Source organism: Panthera leo, chromosome A2, assembly GCF_018350215.1.
Source record: "Panthera leo isolate Ple1 chromosome A2, P.leo_Ple1_pat1.1, whole genome shotgun sequence".
In the NCBI taxonomy this organism is placed as follows: Eukaryota; Metazoa; Chordata; class Mammalia; order Carnivora; family Felidae; genus Panthera; species Panthera leo.
Window position 1 is genome coordinate 107,362,759 of NC_056680.1, and position 17,099 is coordinate 107,379,857.

Genomic DNA, 17,099 nt, shown 5'->3' on the forward strand with positions numbered 1-17,099 from the left:
GTAATGGCCTCCAACAAATGTTGCCTTCCTTCCATGTATCCATTCCCTTATATTGTCTCCTTCTACACTGACACCGAGCTTGTACATTGTTGTTTTTCTTTTACTCCTGGGAATGCTTCCACCACCATTTGAAAAGTCCCAGGGAGCCTATTAGAAGAAGATGGAACCACACACAACAGAGACAAGCTGTCCCAGCTGAGGCTGTCTAGACCAACCAGCTCTTCAAACCCACCAGGTGACTACAGCTCTATGATGGATCTAGGTAAGCCCAGCAGTATAACAACCCATTTGAGCCCAGTCAAAATCTATGACCCACAAAATTGTGAGCAAATTAAATACTGGTTATTGGTTGAAGCCACTAAGATTTTTAAGTGCATTATTACATACAAAAAGCTAACTGATACAAAATTGATAGGGAACTTTAAAAAAAAAGGCAAAGATTAAAATTGTGTGTGGGGGGGAGGGGGGACACCTAGGTGGCTAAGTTCGTTAAGCATCCGACTTCAGCTCAGGTCATGATCTCACAGTTCATGAGTTTGAGCCCCACATTGGGCTCTGTGCTGACAGCTTGGAACCTGGAGCCTGCTTTGGATTGTGTGTGTCTCTCTCTCTGCCCCTCCCCTGCTTGCACTCTGTCTCTCTCTCAAACATAAAGATTAAAAAATATTTTTTAAAAAGTGTGTATATAATTTTGCATATAATTGCACATCACTCTTTATCAGGAATGGCAACTCATGAAGAAAACAAAATATCCAAAATACCTTCAAAATTCTCAGGCCAAATTTATAGAATTGCTTCTAAAATGAAATTATTCTAAACCAAAGATGAAATCTCTGCTTTATAATCAAATAACCATAGATAACCACAGCTATCTCTGGAATAACAAGAAGAGAACCTTGACTTTTCTCTTGACTAAGAGAGTAGTACTGAATCCCATTATTTCTGTAGCTTGGAAGCAAATCCTCGTTCGTTTCCTCTATGTATCATATAAAACATGGTTTCTTTTTATTGAATTCACTCTCTGTATAAATACATTAACCTGTAATTCCTCCCCTCCTTTATCTGTTCCCAGTTTAAAAAAAAAATGGGGAAAAAAAAAAAGATGTCTGATAATGCAGATTTTGGATTCTCCTCTCCTGCATGCCAAATGTTGTACACTTATGGGGGAAACTTTGTATGCAAAGTTCAAGAGAAGGAGAATTTTGTGCTTCACAACGTAGGCACTAGTCATAATATTTAATAAAATATAAACTGCCAATAAATAAAACCACATAAAAGTGTTTCTCTCTATATTTCTACTACCCAGAAATACCCCACCAAAAGATGAAGCACAGAAATTAGCAGAAAGAAAGCAGATGATTTAAGAAATTGGATAAAATAACTTGCTCTCCTAAGATAGTATTCATTTGTCCACACCCTGTTGGTATTTCTTTGGTTCCAATGGGATCCCTAGAGGAGGTGCACACAGTGAAAGAGGAAATGAGACTCTAGTCCTGGGAGTGCCAATCATAACTGCACTGTCCATAAAGTTGTTTGGATTTGCCTTTCAGGAATGTTTTTCTAAAGATTAGCAACTGTTGACCATCAGTAGGCTAGATTCTCCCAGGGCAAATCAGAATCCATAAAAAGAATGCACTGGAAGCACTACTGGAGCAAATAAAATTCAAGAGAAAACCTAAATTTAACTAATTAAACAGTATTTTTTAGGTTTTATCAACTGAGGTCAACAGATCATTAATAATTTCAGCGTTTTCTGAGTTGATGTCAGAATTTCTGGATTTTTGAAGCCAATATAATTTCAAAAATAGTTGGGAAATATTTACCAATAATCTGCATGCCCTTGCCCCCATCATTTCCCAGCCCCCTTGAACTTAAGTGGAACCACTGGTGATTTCCGGGCCTTAGAGTATAAATGGAAGTGACATGGGTCATTTCCAGGTGAAAACATTTAAAGGTCAATGCATGAACTTCCAACTCTTTCTTACCTCCTGTGGTTAGTAAGGACACCACATGTCGAGATGCCAGAGAGTCAGACTGGGTCTGTGAGTGATAGTTTGTAATGTTGGACTTGTAAGTATGGACAGCGAGCAAATAGTGAACATTTTTGTTATGTCACTGAGGTTTGGGGGTTAATGTGTTATGGTAACAAACATAGCAAACCCTGTCCTGAGCAATAGAGGAAACTAACATGGGGTTACATGGGGTTGCCAGCTTTCTACTATACCAAATAAGGAGATTTTAAAATTTAAGCAAACAAAATTGCTCACTATATGCCATCATTATATACAAGAAATAGTATTTTAAAAACAATTACAGAATAAGGAATAATTCCTTAAACTGAATAGATATAGTTTTCCTTAAAACACTGCTATTTTATCCTGAATTTTGTCATTTTGCTGGGCCCAAATATCATGGAATAGAACACCTGTCTTCCATATGGTATTTAAGAACCACAAATCTAGATATTTCAAAAATGGCAAGAGAAGATTATTGATTCAATGCAATTAAAAATACCATAATCACAACAATATCCAACTTTACCTGTCTTTCAGTGAGATCCAAATTCACTGCTATCTCATATCGCCTCAGTCTGGTCAGGTAATTATGATGGGCAAACTCTGCTTCAAGTTCTCTGATTTGCTCTTTGGTAAAAGCTGTCCGTTCCTTCCTGGGTTTGCTATTGACTTCTGACTTATAATTTCCTTCCTGGGAATCTGAAAAAAAGAAAAAAAGTAAGAAAGAAGTAGATTTGCTTCGTTCATTCAAATGCATTCAATCACAACATTCATACCAGAAGCATTTATTGAGTAACTCCTTTTTTCAGGTAGTGTTAGACATGGGAAAAATAGAGCAAAGATAGTTAAGACTGATCTCACAACAGGATAAGACACACTTCTTATTTTTCAATCTACGCTCATGTGACTCACAGCCTAAATTCCAAAATATGAACAAAAAATTTAATTGCTCTTAATATGCTATTATAATGAAAAGATCAATATATAAAATAAACCATTTCTAGGAAATAATTTTAGATATAAATTTATGTCTAATAAGTTGTTTAACATATATACAGTTGGGATCTAAGTACGATTAAATTTTATAATTCCTAAAAAAAGTGTTGACTTAGTTTATGAACATTTAAGCAATTTAAATGTTTAGCAACTGGACCATAAAAGTCAGTTCAAGCTCAAAGCATACATATGAATGTGTTCTACTGATCTTTTAATTTCCATTTAAGTTCAGCCTCTTCAAGGACAATAGCATTGCTATTCTTTAATTTTGTACAATAAATATTCCAATGTGGAGTCTATAAATAAAATTGTGTTCATATAACTCAAAATATGCAAAGTTTGTTAATGTTTTTTCATCATATATGAGATAAACATAAGATGCACAACACCTAACAAAAGCTATCCAAACACCAAATCTTATAATGCCATGTAGAAATAATAATAATTTAGGGTGTATTATTCCATGTTTCTTCCTAGGAGTTTAAGACATAATTAACATATAGTATTTCACTTATCCTCATCATATCCCTGAGATGTATGTTAGAAGACATTCTTAATATACCGAAGAACACAATGTGTGCCTATAATGCAAAAAAATTCCACGTGTTTAAACAAATAACAGGTAATTGAACCAGCTCTAGTGATTCATGTTGAATCTATCTTCAGGAAATAGCAACATAAACAAGGTAAAGTGGTGTGTTTGTGCTCCCTTAAAAATCACTTCAGTTCTCTATTTTTGAGCATGTACACACAAATTGTGATGTCTTTATCAGATGGAAGTACAACAAACTCTTCTTGAGCCCAAATGAGAGAATATAGGAAAATTACAAAGAGTGACATTTTATTTTTTAAATTGACAAATGTAATATGGTATACTTTAGGAAAGATCTTTTTGGTCAACATTCAAGGGCAAGAAACATTTGTTTCTTCATTCAATGATGCTTAAATATGCTAAGTACTATGTGCATTTATATGTATGTAGTTAAATATGTTAAGTACTATATATATATTATTAGTATTTAATACTAATTTAATATAATATACATATGTCAGTGTTCTTTTCTGTCTGTCTGGAAAGTCCAACTGAAGTCAAGAATTCCCTGCATAGTGGGAATCCGCTAGACAAGGTGCTCTAATGTGAACAGTTTAGTTCTGATTCTTTCTAGAATCTTGTTTGGCCAGATGTAAAGCTGTATAGATCCAATAGTAGCAGCAGCTACAGAAAGCCTGCATCAAAATATTGGGACACTGGCCATTACTTTGCTTCTGAGGGATCACAGAGTATGATTCACCGATGCAGTGGTGCAGTCAGAAATTCCTCGGATTTCAGTGACCACATTTCTGGGCTTACCCCTGTGTGGACACTTACTCCTGTGTTGACTGGTTCCTTACCTTGGCAGAGAAGGTAGGGCTTTATCCAAGGCAAAAATGGTTTGTGACATGTCACATACATGCTGTACTTTAGAGTAAGCCACTAGGATCACATATAACTTATGTAATAGATGATGTGTCAGCTCTCAGGTAGGCCGTGTGCACACAGTGCCAACTTATCTGAATCAAAGTGGAACCTGAAGTCCATCATCACCGCCCCCCTTTTTTCTTTCTTTCTTTCTTTTTTTTTTTTTTTTTTTTGCTATAGATTTACCAATCTCTTCATCTTTGGAGCATTTAGCTATTCTTTGTGAGTAAATCTTCTAGATGACTGAATTATTTTAATTTAATTTTTCCATTGGCTGTCCTGACAGACTGGAAACCCAGTCACAGCCTAGAATATTCAGAAGTCCCTCGCACAGGATCTATGTTCTCACGTGAATCAAGTTTTATTGCCAATTTGGAACCATACTCAGTCTAAAATCTGAAGCTGATTATTCTTTATATGGGGACAATACTCTGATCCTTTCAGTAAAGCAACTCTGGAAACTGACAGCAAAGTCAGAACATTTTTTCTCATGAGCCTTTCAATTTGAATGATTCACGGTTAACACCGTCCCTTACATAAGCATGAATGAACAAATGCACAATGAGGAAAGCCTATTAATTTATATTTATTTTTGAAATCCTTTAACTTTTGTAGTATTCAAAAGTGCTTAAAAACCAACACACACACACACACACACACACACACACAAATAAAAAGCACACAAAATTTGGGCCAATGCTTGTTACGAATGGTCACTTGAGTAGATCTATATACATGCCCATTCTAACTAGAAATATACAACAGGAGGTTTATACATCCAGTGACTGAATTTAAACAAAAGTCTGGCTATAATTCAACATTTAAATCCAAAAGCAATTTATTGAATGCTTGAATTCCAAACCAAAGTAGCTCACAGTAAAATCCAGTGACTAAAACAATGTGAACTGTGCATACTTAAATTTACCATAATCACACATGGAATAATTATACTGTAACTAACATGATAAAGAGTGGGTGTGTGCTTCCTTAATTCATCACCTAAGAGAGAGAATGCCGATGTAATTGAGGCAACACCAACATCAATTAATTCGGTGGACACTTTCATCTGTGTATCTGTGATTCTGTTGTGGTTTTCACCAGGTTTGCTCCCACTTTTTCGGTGCTATTGAAAACATGCTCCTTGGGACTATAATTCTGGACTTGTATTTACTATATCTTTGATTAATTTTTTTTTCTTGCATTTCCTGAAGCCCATCATTTGCTGACCCCTAAGGCTTCTACTACTGTCACCTGACTGGCTTTTCTTTGGTGGAAAATGGGTGGGAGACTTGGACCAGGCTTTTGGCAAATTGCACACCAGCTTCCATCTGTTTCCCAGCTGTTTCAACTGAGGCAAAAATCTCTCCTTTTTCTTCAACCTCCTATATCCAATGCCAAATGGTAGGTGTTGGGGGTGGGGGGGTGGGATCTGGAAACTGCCTTACTTTCTTCCCTACAACCACAAACAAAATGTCACCATCTGTACAGTATATTCCAATGTAAAATATTACAATTGTTGTTTCTTGTCTCAGATACTTTAATGCACATGTGGGTGCACTCTCACACTCCCTCGCTGCTTGGAGGAAATGTTGACTTATGTGTTCAGGTAGAGCTGGCGGTCCCAGTTCCCTAACCTTTTGCTCCCTGGGACTATGCTAATGGAAGAAGTCTGCAATACTTCCGTGGAGGATAAAAATTGCCCTCCAAGGATCATTTCTGTCTAGCATTTAGAACTTCTCCACATGTGACTTTTTATTTCCCCTAGTACAAGGGGATGCCAAAAGATAATAATGTTTTATTGAAGACAAGTAATGTAAGGGCTTGGTCTGTTCAGTAGTGGCACAGAATGCTTTTTAGCAAAAGAGAAATATTAAAGTATGATTGAGTATATTTTTTTGGCTACCCTGGGTAAGCTTATTAACTTGTTTAAATGAAGGACATAATTTACCTGTGTCTGTAAAATATCAAAATGTAAAGGAATGTCTCTATAGCTTAGACTACAATGAATATTTGTTTCATATTCTGAAGGAAGAATGAATTCTAAGCCACAGCCTATTTTAGTCCTTTGCAACTTCTTGTATCAATGTTTTGTTTTCTATTCAAAATGACAGATATTCATTTATTATTAACAAAGCTGCACAAATAGTTGGCACAGGAAGCTATAATTATCTTTACATGGGCATAAGGATTGTGGATGGAGATGGGGAAATTTATAGAATAATCCTATTGATGCTAGTAATTTTCACATTTAAATGGGAAATAGACTTCCTTATGGTAAATTATCCAACTTGCCACTCCAGCTTCTAAATGGGTAAGAATTTCAACCTTTCCATATTTCTTTTTCCAGAGTAAACAACCTTCCTCAGGGGTTCTTAAATCCACTTGCCTATCTACGATCCACTCTCCAGATTTGAGAACCGTAGCCTTAGTGAGTTACTATTACTAATGAATGTGTCTGTTATACACTGAGATGTTACAGGAAAAACAGGATTGAAAACCATTATACTAAATCCACAATAGAAATATGCACTGAAAACATCCACTATTTCTCGCGCCTTTGATGTGAAAAACATACAGCTATAATAATATCTTCTTTTTACTTATAAAGCAAACCCAAATTTCAAAGCTTAAAAAAAAGGAATTTCCATTTTTTAGTTTAGTAACAGCAATAGCAATGTAATAGTTGTATTCAACATGCAAAAATAATTCTATGGGTTGGACCAGTGATTGTCAACTGGTTGATGTACTTTTTCATCATCCAGCCTTCCTGCTCACTGCCTCTTTGATTATTGATGGGATTGTCTAATATGCTCTCAGGGATAAAGAAAGTCAGATAAATTCCAGTTTAGTGAAATTGAAGATATATTCATTTTTTATTATATCTGTATATCCAACTATATGTTTTGAATAAATAATTTAGAGCATACCTTGCTTATTTCTGTTAAAGGCATTTAGATTCTTACTTGGTGGGCTATATTGAAAGATTCACTGTGTATAGCTAAAAATTTTATGTAATAGAATAGTTACTATTATGTAATGGTAAATCTTAGTTTACAGATTTGACTGTCTCCCATTACACTTCAGCTTATTTTTATACAACTAATTCTTAAAATGAGATTAATAAAAATTAGCATACATGATTGTGTCAGTATTTATCAATAGCTGCTTATATCAGCAAATATTACAATAGTAACTTATTACACAATCATGCTATATTATGTAATGACAGAAAGGAGAAAAGAAAGATATAAGATACTTTATAAAATATATATATTTTTAGGTCACATTTTAAAATGAGAGAGATAGAGACATAGAGACCTAATAATAGCACAGGGTTGTTCCTAAATTGGTCCCAATTTAATAATTTAGTGCAAGTATGGACATGAATAATTTGAAAACATAGATCTCATAATTTGCATGAAGAAAATATTCAGGTTACTAAAGTCATCCACAACATATATGTAGATGGTTCCGCAAAGTAGGTAATGATCTTCCTTGGCATTGTGTTCCATTCCTAGAATAAACTTACAAATGTAACAAAGTCCTTCTCTTTGCTTCCTCTCTCCTTTATAATTTTGAGATAATGGCAGTTACAGGAATTTTAGCCAATTTAAAAGAGTTCCCTAGTTTTCATTCTTTTTTATGGCTGAGTAATATTCTATTTTATATATATACCATATCTTTATGGGATATATATAATTTTATTATCTAGTTTATATATATCCCATACCTTTATGGGATATATATAATTATCCCATACCTTTATTCATCTATGGATGGACATTTGGGTTGCTTCCATATATTGCCTATTGTAAATAGTACTGCAATAAACATAGGGGTGTATAGATCTTTTTGAACTGGTGTTCTTATTTTCTTTGGGTAAGTACCCAGTAGTGAAATTATTGGATCATATGGTCATTTTGTTTTTAATTTTTTGAAGAACGTCCATACTGTTTTGCAACAATGTGGATGGACCTAGAGGGTATAAGACTAAGTGAAATAAATCAGAGAAAGAAAAATACCATATGATTTCACTCATATATGGAATATAAAAACAAAACAAATTACAAAGAAAAACAGTCAAACAAACAAACAAAAACCAGACTGTTAAATATAGAGAACAAATTGGAGGTTACCAGAGGGGAGTTGGGTGGGGGGAAGGGGAAAGTGGGTAAAGGGGATTAAGGGTACACTTATCTTGATGAGCACTGAGGAAGGTATGGAATTGTTGAATCATTATATTGTACACCTGAAACACTTATGTATTTGTATGTGTTGTGTGTTGATAGTATTTGAATAAAAAAAATCATTAAAAAACTAAAAGTTACCTATGTAAAAACTTCTAATGTTTATTTATTTTTGAGAAAGAGAGACAGAGCACGAGGGGGAGAGGGGCAGCGAGAGAGGGAGACACAGAATGTGAAGCAGGCTCCAGCCTCCGAGCTGTCAGCACAGAGACCAACACGGGGCTTAAACCCATGAACCATGAGATCATGACCTAAGTCGAAGTTGGACGTTTAACTGACTAAGCCACACAGGTGCCCTAAAAGTTATCTATTTAATAACTCATTTCAATTTCTTACTTTTTGTGCCCATCAATATATGAATCCGTTTTTACCTTACAGCCTCTTCTTAGCAGAGTTCCTTTGTTTTTAAACAGTGACATGTTAACAATTGATTTTAATTTCATTACCTTGCCCTTCTTATTTTTTATTTACTATGTAGTTTTTTCTTATAGTAAGAAGATGTCAGCCTTATGGTTCTTCCTCTGTGACATAAATACAAAATAAAATACACAAAGAACTAACAAGTTTTTATGAAATTAACATAATTAATATTGTACAATTCCACATATATTTAATAAAATAGTAATTTTGATTGAAATTTAAAAAGAAGCCAAAGACACACAAAATAGGAATACAATGCAATTTCCTTCAGTCAAATTTAGCAAAGTCTTAGCTCTCACTACCAAGTTCAAAGTATTTAATACAAAGACAACGCCAGCATATGTCTTCCAGGTAACTGTAAACTTCTTCAATCTTGCTAGATGCTTCTAGTATTAGAAACTGGTTACAGATGCCCAGAATTGACTTTATACTTCTTGTGGTATCCCAGAGAGAAAACATAAACTACCAAAATATCATGGCCATCTGTCCAACAAAACAAGGCACACGTACATGTTTGAATTGTGCCTGCTAGCAAAGGAGTTCACAACAATCACCATTCGCACCTCCAGTGGAATCCTTAGTGAAAAGCTGCTGACATACAGCATTCCATTATATTTTCCTGATTATATTAATTTAAAGAATGCACCCTTCCTCTGAGGTCTCATCAAACGATCTTTATTCTTTTCCTCCAAGGCTTATTACCACATGCTGTCACTACACGGATCCTTTATCTCCTCAACTAGAATATAAATCTATGATGCATACTACTGTTCTCATTTATTCAGTAATTGAAGGCAAATATAAAGACAATCTGGGGTGCCTGGGTGGCTTAGTCAGTTAAGCATCCGACACTTGATTTCAGCTTGGGTCATGATCTCGTGGTTCATTAGTTTGAGCCCCACATTGGACTCTGTGTTGGCAGTGCAGAGACTGCTTGGAATTCTCTCTCTCTCTCCCTCTCTCTCTCTCTCTCTCTCTTCCACTACCCTGCTCATGCTCTCTCTTAAATAAATAAACTTAAATTAGAAACAAGTATATAAAGATAATATTGGCATTCACATTTACATCGTAATACATGCAGACACATTAGACAAGGTCATGAAGAGGATGTATACCTCCATATATGCCCCCCTCCATTTACCTTCCATTCAGTAAAAATGTCAGGAAATGGCATGGAGTTACATGGTGTTGAAGAATACAAAGGGAGAAACTCTTCTCAGAAATTAGAGGCAAGAAGTAACTTGGCAGTGCCAGAGGAATCGTGACACATCTAATTGACAACTGTCAACAGGGCAAAAAGTCCTGAGATCTCTCATGACTTCAGAAAACACCATATAGCTTTTGCAGTGAGGTACCAACAATTCAGTACCAATTCTGCTAGCAGCTTGGTAAGTTCCTTGGGACATGTAGCAGGATAGCTTCCAAAAAAGGTTTATTTGTGTGTGTGTTTCATTTTGTTTTGTTTTTATTGTGGAAGACAAGCCTCCATCTTCTAAGAGTATGAGGGCTTGTTTTTTGCTATGATTCTGAGCCTTTTTTGTCCAGTCACCACACTGACTCTAATACATTGTTAGAAAAGTAAGTCTTATAAGTGATTGAGCTTGTTTTTATCTTTAAATCTCCTTTGCTTCTCTGAACTCTAGACTCCAGCTAATGTAAGATTAAGAAGTGTGCTTTATTAATCTTCATATTCCCAGTACTAAGCACCTAATTCTGAATCTCTGCTGGATCTTTGATTTTCACACTTTGATTGTGGATTATGATTCCAGTCATAACCCTAAAGGGTTTTGTTCTGTTATTAGAATTTAAATCACCTTTAGCTTAAAAAAAGAGAAAGCATCACAGCAATACTACTTATATTAACTTCTCAAAGCACTTACTACCTCAATTAATAGTAGATAAACATGAGAAATATCACTTTCATTTTGTATCTATAATGATATATCTAAACATGTTCAGGTAGAAAAGTACCAAATCAGTGTCACTATTGTAAAATTTAAAACCAAAGTGACTGAATATTACACAAGTGAAGGAACAGACTTCACACAGATTATAGTTACAACCCCCAGCACTATTGATTGATATGTTGGACTGGATAATTCTTATTACATTTATGTCCAGTGAAATATGCACATATTCAAGATGAATGGGTGGTGATAGCTAGCCTGGGCACTGTGGGATGTTTAGCAGCATTCAGGTTTGTACTCAGGATATGTCTATAGCAACCCTCAAGCCCATTTTAGCATTGTTCAATACTATATAGGACTTCAGTTCAACTAAAAATCCAGATAAACAGGGGCACGTAGGTGGCTTGGTTGCTTACGTGTTCAACTTTTGATTTCAGTTCAGGTCATGATCTCAGGGTCCTGAGATCAAGCTCTGCATCCAATGAGATTAAGCCCTGTGTCAGGCTCTTTGGGATCAGCTTGGGATTCTCTCTCTCCCTCTCTTTCACCCCTACCCTGCTCATGTTTCTTCTCTGTCTCTCAAAACACTTAAAAAAATAAATAAATAAATCTTTTTTGCCATTTTCCTAAGCTATACTTCTAGAAATGTGTCAACAGATTTTAGAAGAGTATTATGTTTTTATAATACATCAAAGCATAGTTAATACTAATTTAATTATTCTATTAAATATGTTTAGTTAATTAATAAATTTGGATTTAATTAATACATCTTGATTTAATATGCATGAATTTTAGAATTTGAATAGATTCTTACAAATCATTTATTTGTAAACCTGCTCTATTTATAGGTGAGAAAAATGAGACTCAGGGTGACTAAAGGGTCATTGAAGGTCTCATAGTGTCACACAATGTTTCTAGGCCTCACGTGTCAACTGTAAAAATAGACATAAGTACATTTTCAGAACTCCCTAAATACCCTTTGCATACTGCATGGCCTTTTCAAAAAACAAAGATTTGAGAAATACCACCCTTTAATTGTGATACTAAATTAGGCTATGAAAGCTAAATCTACACAGAGTCTTTACTACCCAAGATGCCAAATGAACAGATGTTAAGAGCATAGCATAGTCTTTGCCACTAATCTGCTTATTCAGTACTAAACTTGCTTTTCTCTCATCTTTAACAAATAATTAAAGTGTAGGGGATTAAATTAAGTAAATCAGTTAGCACAGTGCCCACACATTGCAGGCACTCAATACTCAGTTGCAAGTTCTAGCCATTCTCAAGGAAGGACCCTAACATTGTACTCCAGGACTTCAGTAATTGACAGTGATAGGTTGATAGAATCAGGATTTAGAAAGTTCGTTTTTTTTTTAACTGTAGGAAAATTTTGTTCTGAAATCAGAACTCAACCTAAAACCTACTAAGTTTAGAATTTACATAGTAACCAGCAAATTTCTATTTTACATTGAAAATTAATGAAGACCTTAACATATCTGTGTCACTTTTGATTGTCTACAAATGAAATAAGCAAGGTTTAATTATGATTTTCCAATAAAACTGGTGAAGTAACAGTTTATAAGGCTCAGAGGGATCAATGTCTAAATTTCTGCTCAGGGGGATTTAATAAACAAATAAACCCACTCTCTTAAACACTGTGCACATATTTATTTATATGGAAATGTTTTCTCCTAATAATTTTCTTCATATAGAGGGTTTGAGAAGTAAATCACTTAGTTATTATTTAACCTCAGAAATAATCATATTAGAAGATTAAATGCAAATAATTTACAAATTGATTTTGCTTTAATTTCACAGTAAAAAGGAAACAAAGATAATAAATAAAGGGCTCCGGGGTGGCTGAGTCAGTTAAGCATTTGACTCTCGATTGTGGCTCAAGTCATGATATCACGGTAGCGAGATCGAGCCCCATATGGGACTCCATGCTGGGCATGGAGCCTGCTTAAGATATTCATTCTCTCTCTCTCTCTCTCTCTCTCTCTCTCTCTCTCTCTTTCTCTCTCTCTCCCCCACCCCTACTCATGTGTGTTCTCTCTCTCTCTGTCTCTTAAATAGATAAATAATATATAAAAGTAATAAAATAAAAACAATCATAAAATCCCAACCAACTAGGGATTCTGGCCCATACACTAAGCAGCAGTTAGTTTCCTTTTGAATGCTGTTGTTAGAGTTAAAAGCTTTGTGATCTATTTCTCTAGTGCAGCTGTACCAGAAATAAGGAAAACAGTCTTGGGTGACTCATGTGCACTGAAGTCAATTTGTGATTATTTTTGTAAAGGGATTTTCCCAACAGGAAGAAGTGTAAGACTTTAGAACTTACATTTATGGAACACTCTTTAAATATCCTCCACAAATAGAATTCTGTTCACAGTGACTAAGGAATATGTGCTTTCTATTAAACAAACAAACAAATAAATAAACAAATAAACAATCAGAGCTCTGTTATTAAATCAACGGCTTGTGATTTGATAGTTTGCCCAAATAATAAAGAATCAATCTAATGTGAGTATATTTGGGCATAGTATGAAAATGACAAACACGTGCTGATGGATCTCAAAATGTACAAGTCATATTATCCTTTTTCTTTTCATCATTGTTACACCACTTACCACATATATATTTTGAGTTGGGAAAAACTGCAATTAAATTTACTTGAAAAAAGTCTAAAGTGTGATATCTGAGTATGGGGATAAAATGATAATTGAAAAGGATTTTTGAGGAGAAAATGTTTAGAAACAGTCAGCCTAGGGGCGCCTGGGTGGCTCAGTCAGTTAAGCGTCTAACTTCAGCTCAGGTCATGATCTCACCACAGCTTGTGGGTTTGAGCCCCGCGTCGGGCTTTGTGCTGACAGCTCAAAGGCTGGAGTCTGCCTCTGATTCTGTGTCTCCCTCTCTCTCGCTGCCCCTCCCCCACTCACACTCTGTCTCTGTCTCTGTCTCTCTCAAAAAATAAACATTAAAAAAATTAAAATTAAAAAAAAAAGAAACTGTTGGCCTATGCTATAAAGAATATGTAAGCAAAGGTGGTTGGTGGCAGAGACCAGTGAAGCCTGAATGGTGGCAAGAGTCTAAAACATTATGAATAACAGAGGAAAAGATGAGGGGCACCTGGGTGGCTCAGTTAAGCCACCAACTCTTGATTTGTGCTCAGGTCATGATCTCATGGTACCCGGGCTCGAGCCCTACATTGGGCTCTGCACCGATGGCACAGAGCCTGAGTGGGAGTTTTCTCTCTCTCCCTCTGCCCTACCCCACTTGTCATCTCTCTTTCTCTCTCTAAAAATAAATAAACATTTAAAAAAAGAGAGAGAGTAAAAGATGAGGTCTCCATTTAGTTAATAAATATTATTCTGAGAGATGAAGGAAGAGGTTGATGTCAGAGAGACTGATTCTAGAGTTTATTTCTTGGGCAAAGAAAAGTGTGAATGATAATTGAGTCTGAAATCTGCCTGTCTATGGAGAAAGGGGTATTAGCAATTGACAATATTGTTGAACCGTGAGGCTCAATAATAAAGTATGATTTACATAACAATTTATGCTATAATTCACCTTTGAAGCAGGTATCTACAGCCTATACTCTATGTTGAGAGTGGTGTGCCATATATACGGCACACCACTATATATATATATATATATATATATATATATATATATATATATACACACACATATATATATGTGCTATATATATATATATATATATATACACACATATATATACATGTGCTATATATATATATATACACACATGTATATATATGTGCTATATATATATGTGCTATATATATATATACTATATATACTATATACTATATATACTATATATACTATATATACTATACTATATACTATATATACTATATATATGCCATATACTATATATAGTATATATATATAAATAATATATATAATCATATAAATACAAATATAAATTATATTTATATTTAAATATATATTTATATGTACATAAATTATATTTATAATTATATAAATTATATAAATATAATTATTTATAATTATGTAATATAATTATTATAAATATATAATTATATATACTATATAAAAATTATATATATAATTATATAAATCTAAATCTAAATTATATTTATATTTAAATATATATTTATATTTATATAAATTATATTTATAATTATATAAATTATATAAATATAATTATATATATATAATTTAATGTGTCATGTGCTATCAAATTAATCAGTCCAACATCATACCAATCCTAAAGTAGCTTACAATCAAGGTAAGAAGAAAAGCTAAAGATCAATTCTAAATATAAATCCACAAATAATTATAAGTAGATATTTGGGATATAACATCACAGCAGCTGTTTATTACAATTTAATGTTTGGTGGTGTATAACCTGTGTTTTTGTCAGATCATTTTGTGGGAAATACCTGAATAATATCATTATTACTAAATTTCATGGGAGGGACAATTATAAAAAGATACACATATATATTTGCATATATTACAGATTCTAATCATCTACCCATGAAGCCTTCCTTCAATCTTACATATGGTACAAAACATTCTGTAAATCCTTAAGAATTGCTACACAGGAAAATTCTAAGAGAAATTTTTGAAAAGTCTTACATGCAATTATACATTTGACACAGAAACCCAAGAATTTAAATGCAATTATCTATACATCCATAATATTTTACATCAAATTGAGGCATTCCATCAAAACTCATGATTTAATAATTTTTTCACATGTCATAGATCACAGCCTATAGCTTTTGAAATGTTTCAAAAGCTTATGAGAATTAGATATTAAATGGCATTTAGTATTCCACTACACTGTGGAGGGAAAGGGGCTAGAAGTATCAACACTTTTGTTGTACTTAACACCTGAGAGTCAACACCTGTGTTCTACAGAAGGCACGTACAATTTATCCTAAAATGTAATTTTCCAACACACACACACACAGCATATCCTCTGCTTATCTTGTAATAATTTCCAATGAGTGGAAAAAAATCTTAGTATATATATTTTAAAGTTTTGCATTGATTAAACAGAATTATTATTATTACAATTAAAGCTGTATCAGTTTACAGCTTTACATACTGGTTAAAACTTCTACATATTTGGAAGGGAAGCATGACCACGGGAAAAGTAGCAGGAGCTTTAAGCCAGCCAACTGGAGTTGGAAATCCACCGTGGCTACTTACTAACTGTGTGGTCTTCTGAGCCTGTCTTCTGAAATTCAGATTCCCCATTTACAGAACCCACATGGAGTTGTTGTAAAGAGAAAAATTAGGGAATTTAAAGTGTGTATATCTAAGATGTAGTACCAATTCAATAATATACACCTATTTTTAATAATATTATTAAACTAAAGATGTATCATGAATCAGACTTAATTAACTGAAATTTTTACTAAATCACATTTATTAGTCTTTTAATTTTATTTGAATCACTTAACTGTCATTTCACACCTAGCCTTTACTGAAATACATCTTGATGTGTTTTTTAAAAATGAAATTGATTTTAAAAAGGAGGTGGTTTTATTTTTTTAGCTCTTTCTACCAATACATATTTTAAAACACCCAGCTGTGCTCATAATTTCTTTGGCCAATCAGCAAGGTTTAATTATGTTTCCTATAAAAAAATAAATGGGTTTTGCAAGTCTGTATGATTTTATTTCTTTCATATTTTCTTTTTACAGCTTTGTTACTAAAAAGTAAAGTCAAAATTAAAGTACGTTTTTTGTTCTGAGCATAATTAAATGGCACTATCTTTTATTTTCAAAGTAAGCCAAATAAAAAAATGTATGTTTGCATGTGTGTAAGGGTATATGTATATATATTTATATTCTAAACATTTAAAATCTTTTATTTTATGTAATCACCATTGGTCACATATGCATGTAGTCAAATTCATACACATTTCTGGTACATATATAAAACATTTGTAGATTTTGAAATTTTTTACCACTTGTGCAATATTTCAGTCCCAATTGTGTACTGGTAGGTAGTGAAAAATGTCAGGTTTATACAAGTTGCCACTTTCCAT

At 33.8% G+C, this 17,099-nt stretch overlaps 1 protein-coding gene across 1 annotated transcript in view; it reads right to left on the minus strand.

The window, feature by feature from the left end:
* The window catches only part of MEOX2 (mesenchyme homeobox 2), a 65,654-nt gene that overhangs the window by 14,747 nt on the left and 33,808 nt on the right, over positions 1–17,099 (minus strand). The window contains exon 2 of the mRNA XM_042927591.1: positions 2,542–2,714. Coding sequence (XP_042783525.1) covers positions 2,542–2,714 — 173 coding nt within the window. The remainder of the gene's footprint in view (positions 1–2,541; positions 2,715–17,099) is intronic.